General features: G+C 36.7%; 1 protein-coding gene across 5 annotated transcripts in view; it reads right to left on the bottom strand.

The window, feature by feature from the left end:
• Positions 1-15,329, bottom strand: part of rptor (regulatory associated protein of MTOR, complex 1) — a 288,348-nt gene that overhangs the window by 9,320 nt on the left and 263,699 nt on the right. For 2 of the 5 annotated variants that reach the window (XM_051898081.1, XM_051898082.1), the window contains exons 30-31: positions 14,794-14,841; positions 817-923 (exon numbers count right to left, since the gene is read on the bottom strand). In XM_051898081.1, the coding sequence (XP_051754041.1) occupies positions 817-923; positions 14,794-14,841 (155 nt within the window). Of the gene's footprint in view, positions 1-816; positions 924-13,571; positions 14,510-14,793; positions 14,842-15,329 lie in introns of those variants that run through there. The other 3 variants (XM_051898084.1, XM_051898085.1, XM_051898086.1) reach the window with 2 other exon arrangements.

Raw genomic sequence — 15,329 nt, 5'->3', positions numbered from 1 at the left:
TAGAGAGATGTATTTGGAGTTAATCAGAGTCACTTCAGGGGAAGACAGGTGTACTATTTCACATGAGCTTGATGATTAGTTAATTCTGAGAACAGTCACATACCCAATTATAAAAGGGTGTGCACATTTATGCAGTTAGGTTATTTTAAGTTTTTACTCCAAAGGATCACGGACGAGCCCCCAATTTATGTCACGGTCAGCTCGTTCTTGACCGTAACATAAAGAGGATCACACAAACAAATGAGTTCTTTGAATTGCCATGTTGTTTATTACAAAATTATCTGTTCTAAACAAAATAGCACAATGTCTAAGGAATTAAATAAACAAAAGAAAATAAGAATCCAATGGGTAAGAAAGGTTGGGAAGAACAAAATGAAAGCAGGTTGGAGCAAATGACTTCTCTGGAGAAACACGTTCTACCAGAGGAAGTACCGTTGAGTAGATCAGCCAGATATTTATACTCTCCACCCATAAATTATCCAGTTTGACATTTACGTCACATCCAGACGCCACACTGCCACCACCAGGTGACGAAGGAAAAGACAGGGTCGTAACATTTTTATCTTTTTTTTTCTGTTAAATGTGTCACTTTGGTTTTCGGTTACATTACACAGGTTGTAATTTTTACATTAAAGGTGCAAAAGTTCTGCTATTATTTATATTTGTTTATTTTTTACATCACAAAAACCAGCTGTTTTAACAGGGGTGTGTAGATTTTTTTTATTTCCACTGTAAATGATAGAGCTATAAAGCTTGCCTGGGTCTGATGTGTTTAAGATGAAGGGGTGTGTGTGTGTGTGTGTTTGTGTGAAGTACCTGCACTTTCATTTCTCTTTCTGTGTCCCAGATCCGTATGACTCGAACGTCACCTGACGTCATCAAGAGGCCAGTCTCCTGTTCCCAGTCTACCACCATACCTGCACCTTCAAGAGAGAGTAGGGAAGGTTTCACACATACACACTCAAATATATGACTCCCTAGGCTCTCTTGATATGTCTGTACGATAAAAGAGAATACAATCACACACTCACCTTTTGGTTGTTTTTCAGAATGAAAATATGTGTGATATTTTTGTCACAACACTTTCATGAATTGTGACATAAAACACTGAGTACTTAGATGCACCTCTTAACCACTTATTTTGCAATGCAGAAGTAAACTATTTTCGGTGAATGTGGGAGACTTCCAATTCATTAGACACTATAGGTAAATAATTGGAAGAAGAACAAAGTTCAGTAAACAGTAAAACTATTTGATAACGATAAAGATATCTCATCATCAAGAAAAATCATTTTCAATTTAAAAGAATAGCAGAGACTACACCACAACTATAACAATAACGGCAAAGAGGAATGATATTGTTATATTGTTGTTATATATATTGTCATATTTTTTTTAAGCTGACAAACGATAAAAACATTAACAGCCAAACAGAATCCATCCTGCTTTAAAGTGGCAGGCGACAAAACTGCAGCACCTTAGAATAAACAGGACAGTATTATACATTGGTGTGGGGTGGTAATGTAGTTATAGTGTCGTAATGTAGTTATGTATCATTATAGTTATCGTTCTTGATGTGAATGGGCCTTAAAGAGTTAGTTCACCCAAAAATGAAATTTCTGATAAGTACTCACACTCATGTCATTCCAAACCCGTAAGGACCTGAAATGAAATTACCACATTCAAGCTCCAGAAAAGTAGTAAAGATATCGTTAAAATAGTCAACATGACTACAATGGTTCAACCTAAATGCTATGAAGCAACTAGAATACTTTTTGTGTGCAAAAACAAAACAAAAATAACGACTTCATTCAACAATTTCCTCTCTATCCTGTCATTCACCTACGCAGTTTACGTTGAAGAGACATTGCAGAGCTTTCGTGTTCTATGTCAGAATGCAGACTCTCCTGCGTCAACATCACACGCATGCGTCGGCCAATACTGAAGGATATTTACGTCAGACGTAAACATGGAAGCGTTGCAATGCATCAACTGTGTAGGAGACTGACGGGGTAGAGAAGAAATTGTTGAATAAAATCGTTATTTTTGTTTTGTTTTTGTGCACAAAAAGTATTCTCATAGCTTCATTACAAGGTTGAACCACTGTAGTCACATTGACTATTTTAACAATGTCTTTACTACTTCTCTAGACCATGAATGTGGTAATTTCGTTGCTTTCTATGGGAGACAAAAACCTCTCGGATTTCATCAAAAATATCTTAATTTGTGTTCCGAAGATGAACGAAGGTCTTGCGGGTTTTAACGACATGAGGGTAAAGTAATCAATGACAGAAATTAACTCACAGCTTATGAAGTGTTTGGTGTTCTTAAAGCATTATGGTCAAGTCATTATGCCCTGTCTGGTCACTCTTGTGATAGTAAGAACGATGTGAACAAAGGACAGAAGGAGAAGAATAAAACTGCAATTATTCACTGAGTTGTAAACACTGAAGTCACACAAGTTAGAGATGTGGTGGTTCATCAGAGATGAGCTGATTTCATTTATGATCCAGTGATATGATTTTTTCTTTGAGCTCTTTGAGAAACTCAGTTATTAGATTCTCTTTTACAGCTAAAAAATGTCATTGAACATTACACACTATTGTGGATAGACTACTGATTATAGACAGTGACAGTAGACTCATTTTTTTGGTTCAGTTTTTAAACAACACTCCAATTTCAATGCTCTCATTTTGGTAGCTGCAAACTTTGTTTATCCTCATTTCTTGTATTTAATGTAGTGTGAGTCATATTTGGTTTTTAAGGATAAGGGCTTTATATGCGAACATACACCACACACCATAGTTTTATGTGCTTGCTGAACATTTAATCTCAAAATCATGAGCATTATTAGGGAGTTGATTCTCCCTTTGCTGCTATAATAGCTTACACTTTTATTGGAAGGTTTTTCATTATAAGTTAGAACATGCCTGTTGGGATATTCTCGTATTCCCACAAAAGCAGTGAGCACCAGGTATTGATTTTGGCGTTGCAATTTAACCGAAATATGTTCAGTAGGGTTCAGGTGCTCAATGTATAAACGTGCAATATGTGCATTGAAATATGTGTACAGAATTTTCTAAGCACATATCAGGATTTGTAAAAAATAAACATGGGGTAAATAAGTGCACACCGTCCACACGCTAGACCAATGCATGCACACTCGTTAACTGGTGCGAGTGATGTAATGAAGTAACCAAAATTATTTTAAATTCTTTTCTCCATTTAATATACACATTTATAATTAAATATGCCACTCTCAATAATGGAGTTACATTAAATCATTATCCAGAAGTTAAATATATTTATGAATTTAAATAGATATATTTGTAGTTGATGCGCTGCTTTTTAACACTTTTCCTGTAGAATGGTACTGTTTCAATGACAGAATTATAACAAGAAACCGAGAGAATTGCTTGGCGCATGATAATATCTATCTACTCATTTATTTTAAATAGTAGAACAGAAAATATTTTCATAGGAATAATGATCAATGATGCACGCTCAACTCTGATTAAGATGGCTAAGCAACATAGGCGGTGTAATGACAGACACTCACAGACTCTTTGGGTGGTCAAACTGGCTATAGGTCTGATGACACAGTACTGTACAACTGTATGCAGGTGTGCTATTTTGTGTGCAGACACACAAAATGATGCCTAATTATGACACCTTCCACAGTCTTCCAAGCATTAAGAAAATGCATATTTGAAGGAAACAGTATGATTTACACGTTTTATTTTTAAAATATTCTGTGTGAGGCACTGATGTCAGAGAATTGTTAGATTCTAGAATAAGTATCTGTTAGTTTCCAGTAAAAATATCCAAACATTCTAAAACAGATGTTTATTTTACCAGCAAAACTGTATGTATTAGTTTTGTTTAAAACAATATTTTGCCAATAGGAATAAACGAGAAACATTCTTCTCTGAAAAATGTCTCTAATTTTAAGTATTTTATACTTACAATTTTGTTTTATGTATTTTGTCTTATAGATATTTGAATTAGGGGTGTGCAGTGGAGCCAATATTTGTATCTGTAACAATCTCAAAATTAGCATCAAAAAAAATTATCTATCTGTATTTGGATAAAACCGGAAGTGGGCGGGGTTTAACAAAGTTCGTAAAATTACTTGAAAAGGCTGTTTTAAATACAGAGTTCAGGCATGAAACCCAAACCGAACGTTGATTGGTTCTTTCTATGCCGTGGCACCAGCCAATCAGAAGTATTTCCAAAGCCACGCAACCATATATATCGTACCCTAGCCTGCGATCGACAAGCTGCAGATGTGAAAGCTCTGTTATCCCTCCTCCTCCCCAGCGCCACCTGTAGAGATCTGCTACAGGGGTTCTACCATTCTTGCAGCAGCCGTTTCTTTGTTGCTTTATTTGACTAAGCTGAACAAATTCGTATTTGCTCAGCAGCAGCAGCAGCAGCAGCGTAGCAGATCTCGTACGCCAAAATCAAGCCATGTATACTTCATGCCCCATGCCAATAAATGCTGGTTGAATTTAATCCACTCCGAGAGTTGTCATGACTGAAATGTATATTCTGTTCCCTGCGTAGTTAACATTTTACAAATATGCCTTGTATAATCCATAGAATTTTTTTTTTTTTTTTTTTTAATTACAATTTTAACATTTATTTAAAGGGCACCTATTATGCAAAATCCACTTTTACATGGTGTTTGGACATAAATGTGCCCTGCCCATGGCTGCTGACTGACAGTCCTGCATTAATATACAGGTGCTGGTCATATAATTAGAATATCATCAAAAAGTTGATTTATATCACTAATTCCATTCAAAAAGTGAAACTTGTATATTATATTCATTCATTACACACAGACTGATATATTTCAAATGTTTATTTCTTTTAATTTTGATGATTATAACTGACAACTAAGGAAAATCCCAAATTCAGTATCTCAGAAAATTAGAATATTGTGAAAAGGTTCAACTTTGAAGACACCTGGTGCCACACTCTAATCAGCTAATTAACTCAAAACACCTGCAAAGGCCTTTGAATGGTCTCTCAGTCTAGTTCTGTAGGCTACACAATCATGGGGAAGACTGCTGACTTGACAGTTGTCCAAAAGACGACCATTGACACCTTGCACAAGGAGGGCAAGACACAAAAGGTCATTGCAAAAGAGGCTGGCTGTTCACAGAGCTCTGTGTCCAAGCACATTAATAGAGAGGCGAAGGGAAGGAAAAGATGTGGTAGAAAAAAGTGTACAAGCAATAGGGATAACCGCACCCTGGAGAGGATTGTGAAACAAAACCCATTCAAAAATGTGGGGGAGATTCACAAAGAGTGGACTGCAGCTGGAGTCAGTGCTTCAAGAACCACTACGCACAGACGTATGCAAGACATGGGTTTCAGCTGTCGTGTCAAGCCACTCTTGAACAGCAGACAGCGTCAGAAGCATCTCGCCTGGGCTAAAGACAAAAAGGACTGGACTGCTGCTGAGTGGTCCAAAGTTATGTTCTCTGATGAAAGTAAATTTTGCATTTCCTTTGGAAATCAAGGTCCCAGAGTCTGGAGGAAGAGAGGAGAGGCACACAATCCACATTGCTTGAGGTCCAGTGTAAAGTTTCCACGGTCAGTGATGGTTTTGGGTGCCATGTCATCTGCTGGTGTTGGTCCACTGTGTTTTCTGAGGTCCAAGGTCAACGCAGCCGTATACCAGGAAGTTTTAGAGCACTTCATGCTTCCTGCTGCTGACCAACTTTATGGAGATGCAGATTTCATTTTCCAACAGGACTTGGCACCTGCACACAGTGCCAAAGCTACCAGTACCTGGTTTAAGGACCATGGTATCCCTGTTCTTAATTGGCCAGCAAACTCACCTGACCTTAACCCCATAGAAAATCTATGGGGTATTGTGAAGAGGAAGATGCGATATGCCAGACCCAACAATGCAGAAGAGCTGAAGGCCACTATCAGAGCAACCTGGGCTCTAATAACACCTGAGCAGTGCCACAGACTGATCGACTCCATGCCACGCCGCATTGCTGCAGTAATTCAGGCAAAAGGAGCCCCAACTAAGTAATGAGTGCTGTACATGCTCATACTTTTCATGTTCATACTTTTCAGTTGGCCAAGATTTCTAAAAATACTTTCTTTGTATTGGTCATTAGTAATATTCTAATTTTCTGAGATACTGAATTTGGGATTTTCCTTATTTGTCAGTTATAATCATCAAAATTAAAAGAAATAAACATTTGAAATATATCAGTCTGTGTGTAATGAATGAATATAATATACAAGTTTCACTTTTTGAATGGAATTAGTGAAATAAATCAACTTTTTGATGATATTCTAATTATATGACCAGCACCTGTAGTTTCTGCCCTCAGCGAGTTGTACGCTATCCGCCATTTTATACGTGCTCAAGCAGCTTTACCGAAAACAATGTCTCATAAGCAATCCCGGTGTTCTGTTGTTGGATGTAAGAGTGACATGGGGGTCTTCATTTTCTACCAAAATCTGAGCCATTGAGGATGCAGTGGATTAGTTTTATTTTTGTAATGCACCCCAAAATATACCTACATTTGTTTATGTCTGCACGAATCATTTCACTCCAGACTTCTTTGTGAGTGATGATCAATGCAAAGAGACAATACAAAACACAGGTTCTGCTAAAAATTTGTTACTCAAGGATGGATCAGTACCAACTTTTCGTGATCCAGCTTATAGACTCCAGAGCGATACTGGTCACAGCAGCAAGGAAGGGGAGAGCACACACGTTTTTACAGTTTATCATTGTTTTATGGATAAAAAAGTTTACCAGTTTATTAAGCACCCCATTCAAAAAAAAGAATAAGGTCTGTATATATCTGTTTACTGTTGTAACAAGTGTTTTGTGTAATTCAACTGCTGTGTATGTTGTTGATAATGCAAAGGGAGAGAGAGAGAGTTTATGGATAAGACTTTAACGTGCACTTCTTGTACTGTGTTTATTCAGCTCTTAGTGATTTTCTGGAGTGAAAACGGACGCTTCATCTTTTGTGTGATGTAAAATAAACTTCTATCTCCATGCAGCATATATTCTCTGGCTCTGTAGGCATCATTGTCTGACTCCAGTTCGAACTGAACACCATTACTGACAGTTTCTGACATTTGCAGTGCTTGAGATTGTCCTGTTTGTTTGTTGCAAGAGCTCTTGAAGCTCTGCCCTCTTCTTGAGATCAGCAGCTCAGTTGCATTTAAAGGGACCCACACAAAAACGTGTTTTTGCTCACCCCCCCAAAACTGACTATTTTAACATGCTATAAAAAGTATCTTTGGGGTATTTTGAGCTAAACCTCACATACATACTCTGGGACTCAGAGACTTATTTTACATCCTGTAAAAAGGGGCATAATAGGTGCCCTTTAAATATCTTCTAATTGTTGGAGCCAACAGCATCGTAGGCAGTGTTTCGAGATGTAGTGCGGTTGTGCTTTGAGCTGGTGGAGTTCTGGGTCCAGGACCTCCTTATAAATATTTATGTATCTTCTAACAAAAACAATACCTCATCATGTGAAATAAAATAAAATAAAAAAAAAATCAGAGGAACTTTGTGAGTTTGTGTACTTTGTGTACGAGTTATGTCAGGACAATCATCCAGAACCTCAAATAAGAGTCGTCGAATTCTATATAAAATAGCTGATTAGAGAACATGGAAGTTGAAAAAAAAAAAAAAAAAAAAAAAAAAAAATCCAGTGGTTGAAAATTGCTAAAACAACTTTTACTATGCATACAAATGCAAATCTGTGCAAATGATAAAGAATACATTAAACGTTTGCCATCTCCATTCATTCGTGTATCCTATCGTACAAGGTTTAAATACTTTAATAGACATATCAAACTGTAGAAAATGTGTATCATGTAGTATTTTAGTTGATATCTAACTTGACAAGCTCTGATTTCTGAGAGATGCACAGAGATAGTAATGCGGCTATTTGATTTGTGCTTATTTCATTCATAGAGTTTATACTCATTTACTTCACACACTCATTATTGTGGGGTGATTTTAGAGGTTTTTGTTTAATATTGTGCTATCCGCTGGCTCACATTTTATCCAGCAAAAACGAGGATTGACTGCCTGCCGAATATTTGTGTAACGCTTTAGATTACAGCCCGGAAAGTACTGCATAATTACAATGAATTTACAGCGTAACTTTCGATAATTATAGTGTACCTATAAAGTAAGTATGTGTAAGTATAGGGAAACAATATGTAAAGTCTTGGGAATAAAGGGGTAACAACCAAGAAAATAACAAATTATTTATACTGTAAGTATTTTAAAACTAAGGGATACTATTATGATAGACAACAAACTTACGTTTGGGAGTGCACTGATCAAGTTGTTTCAAGGCAAGTAGAAAGAACTATTGCAATCTTTTTTAATACATGGGGAAATATACTTTTGTTTCATGTAGTTACAGGGTAAGTATGACATTGCAGGCCATAAATTAAAGTGGTGTTTGTTACACTCTTATTTCATGTAGTTATAGGGTAAGTATGACATTGCGGGCCGTAAATTAAAGTGGTGCTTGTTACACTCTTATTTAATGTAGTTAAAAAAAAAAATAAATAAAAAAAAAACGCAATCTGATATCACTGACTCCGAAAGATTTATTTGAAAAACAACTTAATTAAAAACAGGTCTACAACACTTATTATTCATTTATTCATTGTTTTTTTTAAATCAACTTTTCATTTCAAATTCTAAAATCCTGACAGAAAGTAACACATTTTGTCCTTTTTGTTGTTGTTGATGCTGTTGTTTCCCTTGCTTGGCTTCCTCCTCCTCTTGTTTCTTAACTGATGAATCTTAAGAAGGAATCCCATTGCTATTCTGTATTAAAAGAAAATACAGTACACCCAGAAATTTTCTCATGGTTTAGGCTAGTCATCTTTTCGCATCCGACCAACTGTCACCAGCGCCTGCATGAGAGTCGACTTTGCGTTTGACGAAGCATATTGTAATGAGCAACATGAAGCTTTCATGACGTTCTCGCGGGAGATTCATGTGAAACTCGCGTGAGAACTGCCATCTCTGTTATTCTGTCTTGTTTGTTTCTCGTTATCATTATCTGTTATTCTGTGTATTTTATTGTGAGCATTAATAAAATAAATAAAAAAAAAAAAAAAAAAAACTGACAGCATCCGACATCCGCGTGACTTTTCGCATGAGTTTCTCGGCAGGCTTACGTCACGCTTTAAGTTACGTCAAGCATGAACTCTCAACCCTTTCATGCGCAGGTGACAGTTGGTCGAAAGTTTAAATTTTTTTTTTACATTTTTTGTATTTTTCTTACAAATACGTATCATTTCACTTCAGAAGACATTGATTCATCAATTGGGGTCGTATGGATTACTGTTGTTATTGTTGTATGTGCTGTTTGATGCTTCGACTTAGGAACACATGAGCTTGCATTATAAAGTGTTCCCAGATATGATTTTTTTTTCTAAAACCTTCGTTTGTGTTCATCTTAACAAGGAAAGTCGTATACATCTCAGATGGCATGAGGGTAAAAGATGAGTAAACGGTGAGCACATTTCCGGGTGTACTGTATTTTCTTTTAATACAGAATGGCAAATGACATGGGATTCCCTCTTAAGATTCATCAGTGGAAAGAAAAAGAAGAAGAGGAACAAGAGGAGGAGGAAGCCAAGCAAGAGAAACGAATAAGAAGTGTTGTAACTTTAAATCTGTTTTGAAATAAGTTGTTTTCAAATAAAGGTTTCTGAGTGATAAACAGATTGTTTGCGTTTTTTTTAATTACTTACCCTGTAACTACATGAAACAAGAGTGTAACAAGCACCACTTTAATTTACGGCCCGCAATATCATACTTACCCTGTAACTACATGAAATAAGAGTGTAACAAGCACCACTTTAATTTACAGCCCGCAATGTCATACTTACCCTGTAACTACATAAAAAACAAGAGTATAACAAGCACCACTTTAATTTACGGCCCGCAATGTCATACTTACCCTGTAACTACATAAAAAACAAGAGTGTAACAAGCACCACTTTAATTTATGGCCCGCAATGTCATACTTACCCTGTAACTACATGAAACAAGAGTGTAACAAGCACCACTTTAATTTACAGCCCGCAATGTCATACTTACCCTGTAACTACATTAAACAAAAGTATATTTCCCCATGTATTAAAAAAGATTGCAGTAGTTCTTTCTACTTGCCTTGAAACAACTTAATCAGTGTATGTTCTCACTAAATTGCTCCCAAACGTAAGATTGTTGTCTATCATAATACTATCATAATACAGTATAAATAATTTGTTATTTTCCTGGTTGTTACCCCTTTATTCCCAAGACTTTACATATTGTTCCCTTATACTTACACGTACTTACTTTATAGGTACACTATAATTAGCGAAAGTTATGCTGTAAATTCGTTGTAATTACGCAGTACTTTCCGGGCTGTAATCTAAAGCGTTACCGATATTTGTTCTATTATTCGGTAGAATGCGTTATTCATTTTGAAGCCATTATCTGGCTTCAGCCACATCCCCAATTTGAATATTTATATTTTAAACAAGACAACTGAATGATTTTTAGCAATGTAATGTGACGGCACAAACAGCATTTACAGTCTGCCTATCTCATAATTTCCTAGTGTCATGTAACTTTAAACAAAATGGAAATATTCATGGAAATATGCATTAAATGATATGCAAATGAGGATATGAATAGTAAAACTATATGATGTAAGCTTTATATATGTTTATATTGGGGTGGAGACAGGGAGGGGGTGAATACATGCACAATCTTCCACTGATATGGGATTGCTACAATTTTACACAGGTTCTGGTGTACATATACGGTTTTAGAAATCTGAAAACTTTTGTGCTTACACACTTTAAGGATGAAATCTACTCAATTTTATACACAAGGCCCCAGGTTTTTGTACATGTGTCCACACGTCTATTTACCTTATTCTTAAAGTAAGAGCGGACGTGGGCACAGTAACTTGATTGTGTAGCGGCTTACGGTCTCATCCGCTTTCATTCATTTAATCTATAAAAAAAACGGTCCATTATGCTGCCTGATATTGCAAACTGTAACATAAACATACATAAACACACTGTTTAGTATCGCAATTTATTTTACCATTTACCGCATTTTGTTATTGTTCCCCTTATTTACCTATAGCGGCAAAAGAATCTGAAGTGCCCACACAGGAAATAGTTTACTTTCATGTTGCTTGCTAGATAAGGTGAATAACTATGGGCTTGAGTTTGGTTTATTTTTATGAACAACTCATTGTGTGCACACACACTCTCTTATGGCTCGTTTTCACTGAGCGGTGCGGTTCAGTTCAGTACGATTCGGAACGGTACACCCTGATCAGGCTACCCTTACAACAGTACCCTTACTTGATAGGCGTGTAGCCGGAAAGTAGTGATCGACGTTATTCTTGCGCTAAGAAGAAAACGACACAGTAAACAACAATGGATACAGCAGATCTTGTTCTTGCTTCTCGGCTTGAGGCTGTCTGTCACAAGAAGAAGACAAGCTTTGCTTGCTGCACGCCAACATTCGGCATTTCACAATACCAAGTACGCAAAGTTCAGACGTCCATGCAGCAGCACCTACCGGCAAGGGTCAATAGCGGAGAAGCGGATGAGAAAACCCGCGTAATTTAAAAACTATTTTATTGTGTCATGAAATGTAGTTTTAAAAGTTTTTTAGATGAGAATGTAGTTGTTTACAGCTCAAATTTGTGGTTTATTTATAAAGATAGCGCCTATTTGAAAATTTGATCTGACCTTGTCGGAGTTGTGAGACCCAGGTGATCACTGGGCGCTCAGTGCTAATGTACCCAGCCGAGAACAGCTGTACCGCGGCTAGTCCTTCAGACATTTGCCGCTGCCTCAGATGTCTCTGTAGTGGTTAAAAACGAGATATCATTCATCTTGTGTATAACGGGCAATCTTTGGTCTCATGAATTTATAATTTGTTCCCGGGCAAATTGTTTTGGCTGAGGGCAAAGTGAAGTTTCATAACTTTATATATTTATTTAACTTTAACGTTGTACTAGTGCGCTGACTTTGTACGTTTAACTGAATTGTTTGCTTGTCTTTATTTCTTATTGTATAGCTTCTCATACTTTATACAAATACTTTTATAATGTTTATTATTGATAATTAAAACTGACTTTTAACAAAAAGAAACAGGGTTGTTTTGTCTTATTTCATTTTATTATAGGCTACATATACAGTGAAGATAACATATGCACATATGTACATATGCACATATTGCCTGAACCACACATTAATAGGTTTCTTATTTTTTAAATGAAAACGAAAAGAGGCAGGGTTGTGTTTTATATTTTGTTTTGTTATATAGCCTACATGAAGTGAAGATAATCAATGCACGTGTTGCCTGAACCACATTTGTGTGGCGCCTCTTGTGTTGTCATTCCCCTTGTAGCACGCGCAAGTGACGATTCTGTGTCAACCAATCAATGTACCGCAGAGTGTAGCTCCACCCTTTTGGTACGGTAAAATTTGACAGTACTGGTCAGGTCACAGCGTTTCCGACTTCAGTTTATTGCCCATTTATGCCTCTAGATTAAACTGACAAAAAACAACTTCCAAATGACTGCAAAGCTTCAGCTTTCACGCTGACAGCACCTTCTGAAAGGTGAGAGGGGAATTTTGTCCTGGCTGTTCTGGACCCCTGGTTCAGTTCTGACTGTCTGTCTGTCAGTCAATCATTCTCTCATGAGTGTCCTAAACACACAGCCAAAAGTTATGTGGATCAGGACAAGCTGTGATGCTGAAACTGAAGCACTGCTGCCCTACTTTCAAAACTTCTGCTGTCTATCAAAAATCCAATCTTGGGGAAGAGAAAAACCCCCTCACACTTATCCCTCCAAACACTGCTGAGATATAACCAGAGAAGCCAAGGGAGAATTTCACATCAGGAATAAAAAAAACAAACAAAAAAAAAAAAAAAAAAAACTTTATGAAGCACATTCATCATCACATTTGGTTTGTCTTCAAATTCCAGGGTTATGCTTAACTGAATGAACTTGCATTAAGTAATATGAACTTTCAAAGAGTTTAACTGATCTGATACGCAAAAAGACATTTGCGCATAGTGCACACATAATACATATATACCACACACTTTAACGTTCTTATCAACAGGAATATGCATGTAAAATTCACATCCAGTAGCACAATACACACATGCACAAAGATCAGTCTGATTCAGGTAAGATTAATACATACTTATGCTGATGGTGAAATTGCTCAGTGAATATTACTGAAGGCATAAGGTTACATAATATTTTTAATACCTTTCTTCATATGTGTGTTATAATAAACAAGAGCAATGAGAAAGCCACACGAAATCCACGTTTCAACACGTTCCACCAATCGTAAATTCCTACAGATTCCACATCCCTTGTGTGTTTATTAATTTTAGCAAAGAGAACCACACTATTAGTTCCAAATTAGTTTCTCTACTAAATGAGCTCTGCAAAAAAATAAATAAATACATAAAATAAAATATAATATATATATTTTTTATTTATTTATGAATCAATGTAAATTCATGTGCATTACTCTTAACGTTGACACATCTTCCTTGTTAAATGAACATTACTTTACATTACATCAAAAAAGAAAAAAAGAAACCAAATACAATTCTATTTTGTAATTTTACCTTAACAATGTATTGTAATAAATGTTCTATTTATCAAAACCAAGTCAATCTCATCAAGTTAGTGTTTTAAGCATTTCTACATTCATTCCAAAATAACTAAAGGCAATAATAATTTAAACAATATATTTTATTTGTGTATTGATGTTTTTCTTTTTAATAGTCAACTTAGGCTATTTTGGATCATCAGTCATGCTCCGTAAACACTGTCTGTCACAGACACGAATTGTTTTTTTTAATTTCACCAAGCTGATTGCACTAAAACCCCCCACAGTCATCATGTTTTCAGTCCATTTCAAGTTTGATTTTGACGTGACATAAAGCAGTGATATCTAACTGGGTGATCTGTTTACTTACTTTTCAATTAGTCTTCCCATTGACACCATCATTTGTTCATTCAAACTGACACGCGGAACGTGCACATCAACAAGAGGCGGGATTTATCGCACAAACCAATCATATCCAATCATAACCAATTACATCCAATCATAGCGCGATGGAGACATTGCCTCCTCTCACGTGACTTTCCCCCATTCATTCTCAATTACCCCCCACAAAACCCACCGCACGCCAGGGGTCTGATGGTTTTCTATGGTTTTCTATGAGAGCAAAGGGAGGCATGACTCCTGCTGTAACTTTACCTGCGGGTGTCGCTGTTGGGCAGTGTTCCTTTAGAAATACGATTGACTTGCGCTCTTTTTAATGTCATAATTTGTAATATTTGTGTTGTTTTATATGTAATATGGATTATTTTCTCATCCTATTTATTTTTGAGGAGGCACTGCCTCCCTTGCCTCCTCCGAGGAAAAGCCCCTGAAAAATATATAAATAAATATATATATATATATATATATATATATATATATATACACATACACACACACACAAATCTCCAACAAAGAATAATTTTTAAATTAAATACTGGACAGATTTGACTTCCACTAGCCAGAATTGCAGAAAGAATAAAAAGAGCCAATCGGATGGATGTAGAGAAAAATGTTAGGCTGTAACTGGGAATAGGAAAACATTAGTGGCTTAGTCTCATACATGCAAACACCAAACAGAGGTGAAGGAAAATAAGAGAGAGAAGCACTCACCTCCCTGCTTACTTCTGTCAAGATAGATTGAGACCCGTCGGGCCAAACCTGTGAGAAGAGAAGCGGAAGAGAGGGGAAGAACACAGGAAGGAGATCAGGAGGGACGGTCAGTATATCAGCCAGAGGACACCACAGTGTTAGCAAACACACACCAGGATGTGATCTGTGGCACTGTCCCAAATGGTGCACTTCATGAGAACTTGTGGTCTTACAGTTGCCTTTGTGCACATATATCAGTAAAATCCACACAACAGTAGTGTGGTCCTGTTTTTCAATTTAGGCTTCAGTGCTTGAGAATGCCTCCTTTGCAACTATCATGCATTCTTGATGCACACTTAGTCTACCAACAGTCACGTCACCAAAGAGAGGATTTAGAGGTGGTATGCAAGGGTTTAAGGCGGCATGTGGGACTGAGCCTTATCACGCACACACTTTTACATGGAAACAGGCTCTCACATACACATTTCAATTGGAGAATGCACAAACACACACACACAGAGAGAGAGAGAGAGAGAGAGAGAGAGAGAGAGAGAGAG

The sequence above is a fragment of the Ctenopharyngodon idella genome, chromosome 6, assembly GCF_019924925.1.
Source record: "Ctenopharyngodon idella isolate HZGC_01 chromosome 6, HZGC01, whole genome shotgun sequence".
Taxonomy (NCBI): domain Eukaryota; kingdom Metazoa; phylum Chordata; class Actinopteri; order Cypriniformes; family Xenocyprididae; genus Ctenopharyngodon; species Ctenopharyngodon idella.
Note: the sequence above shows the minus strand (reverse complement) of the source record. Positions and strands in the feature narration are given on the sequence as shown.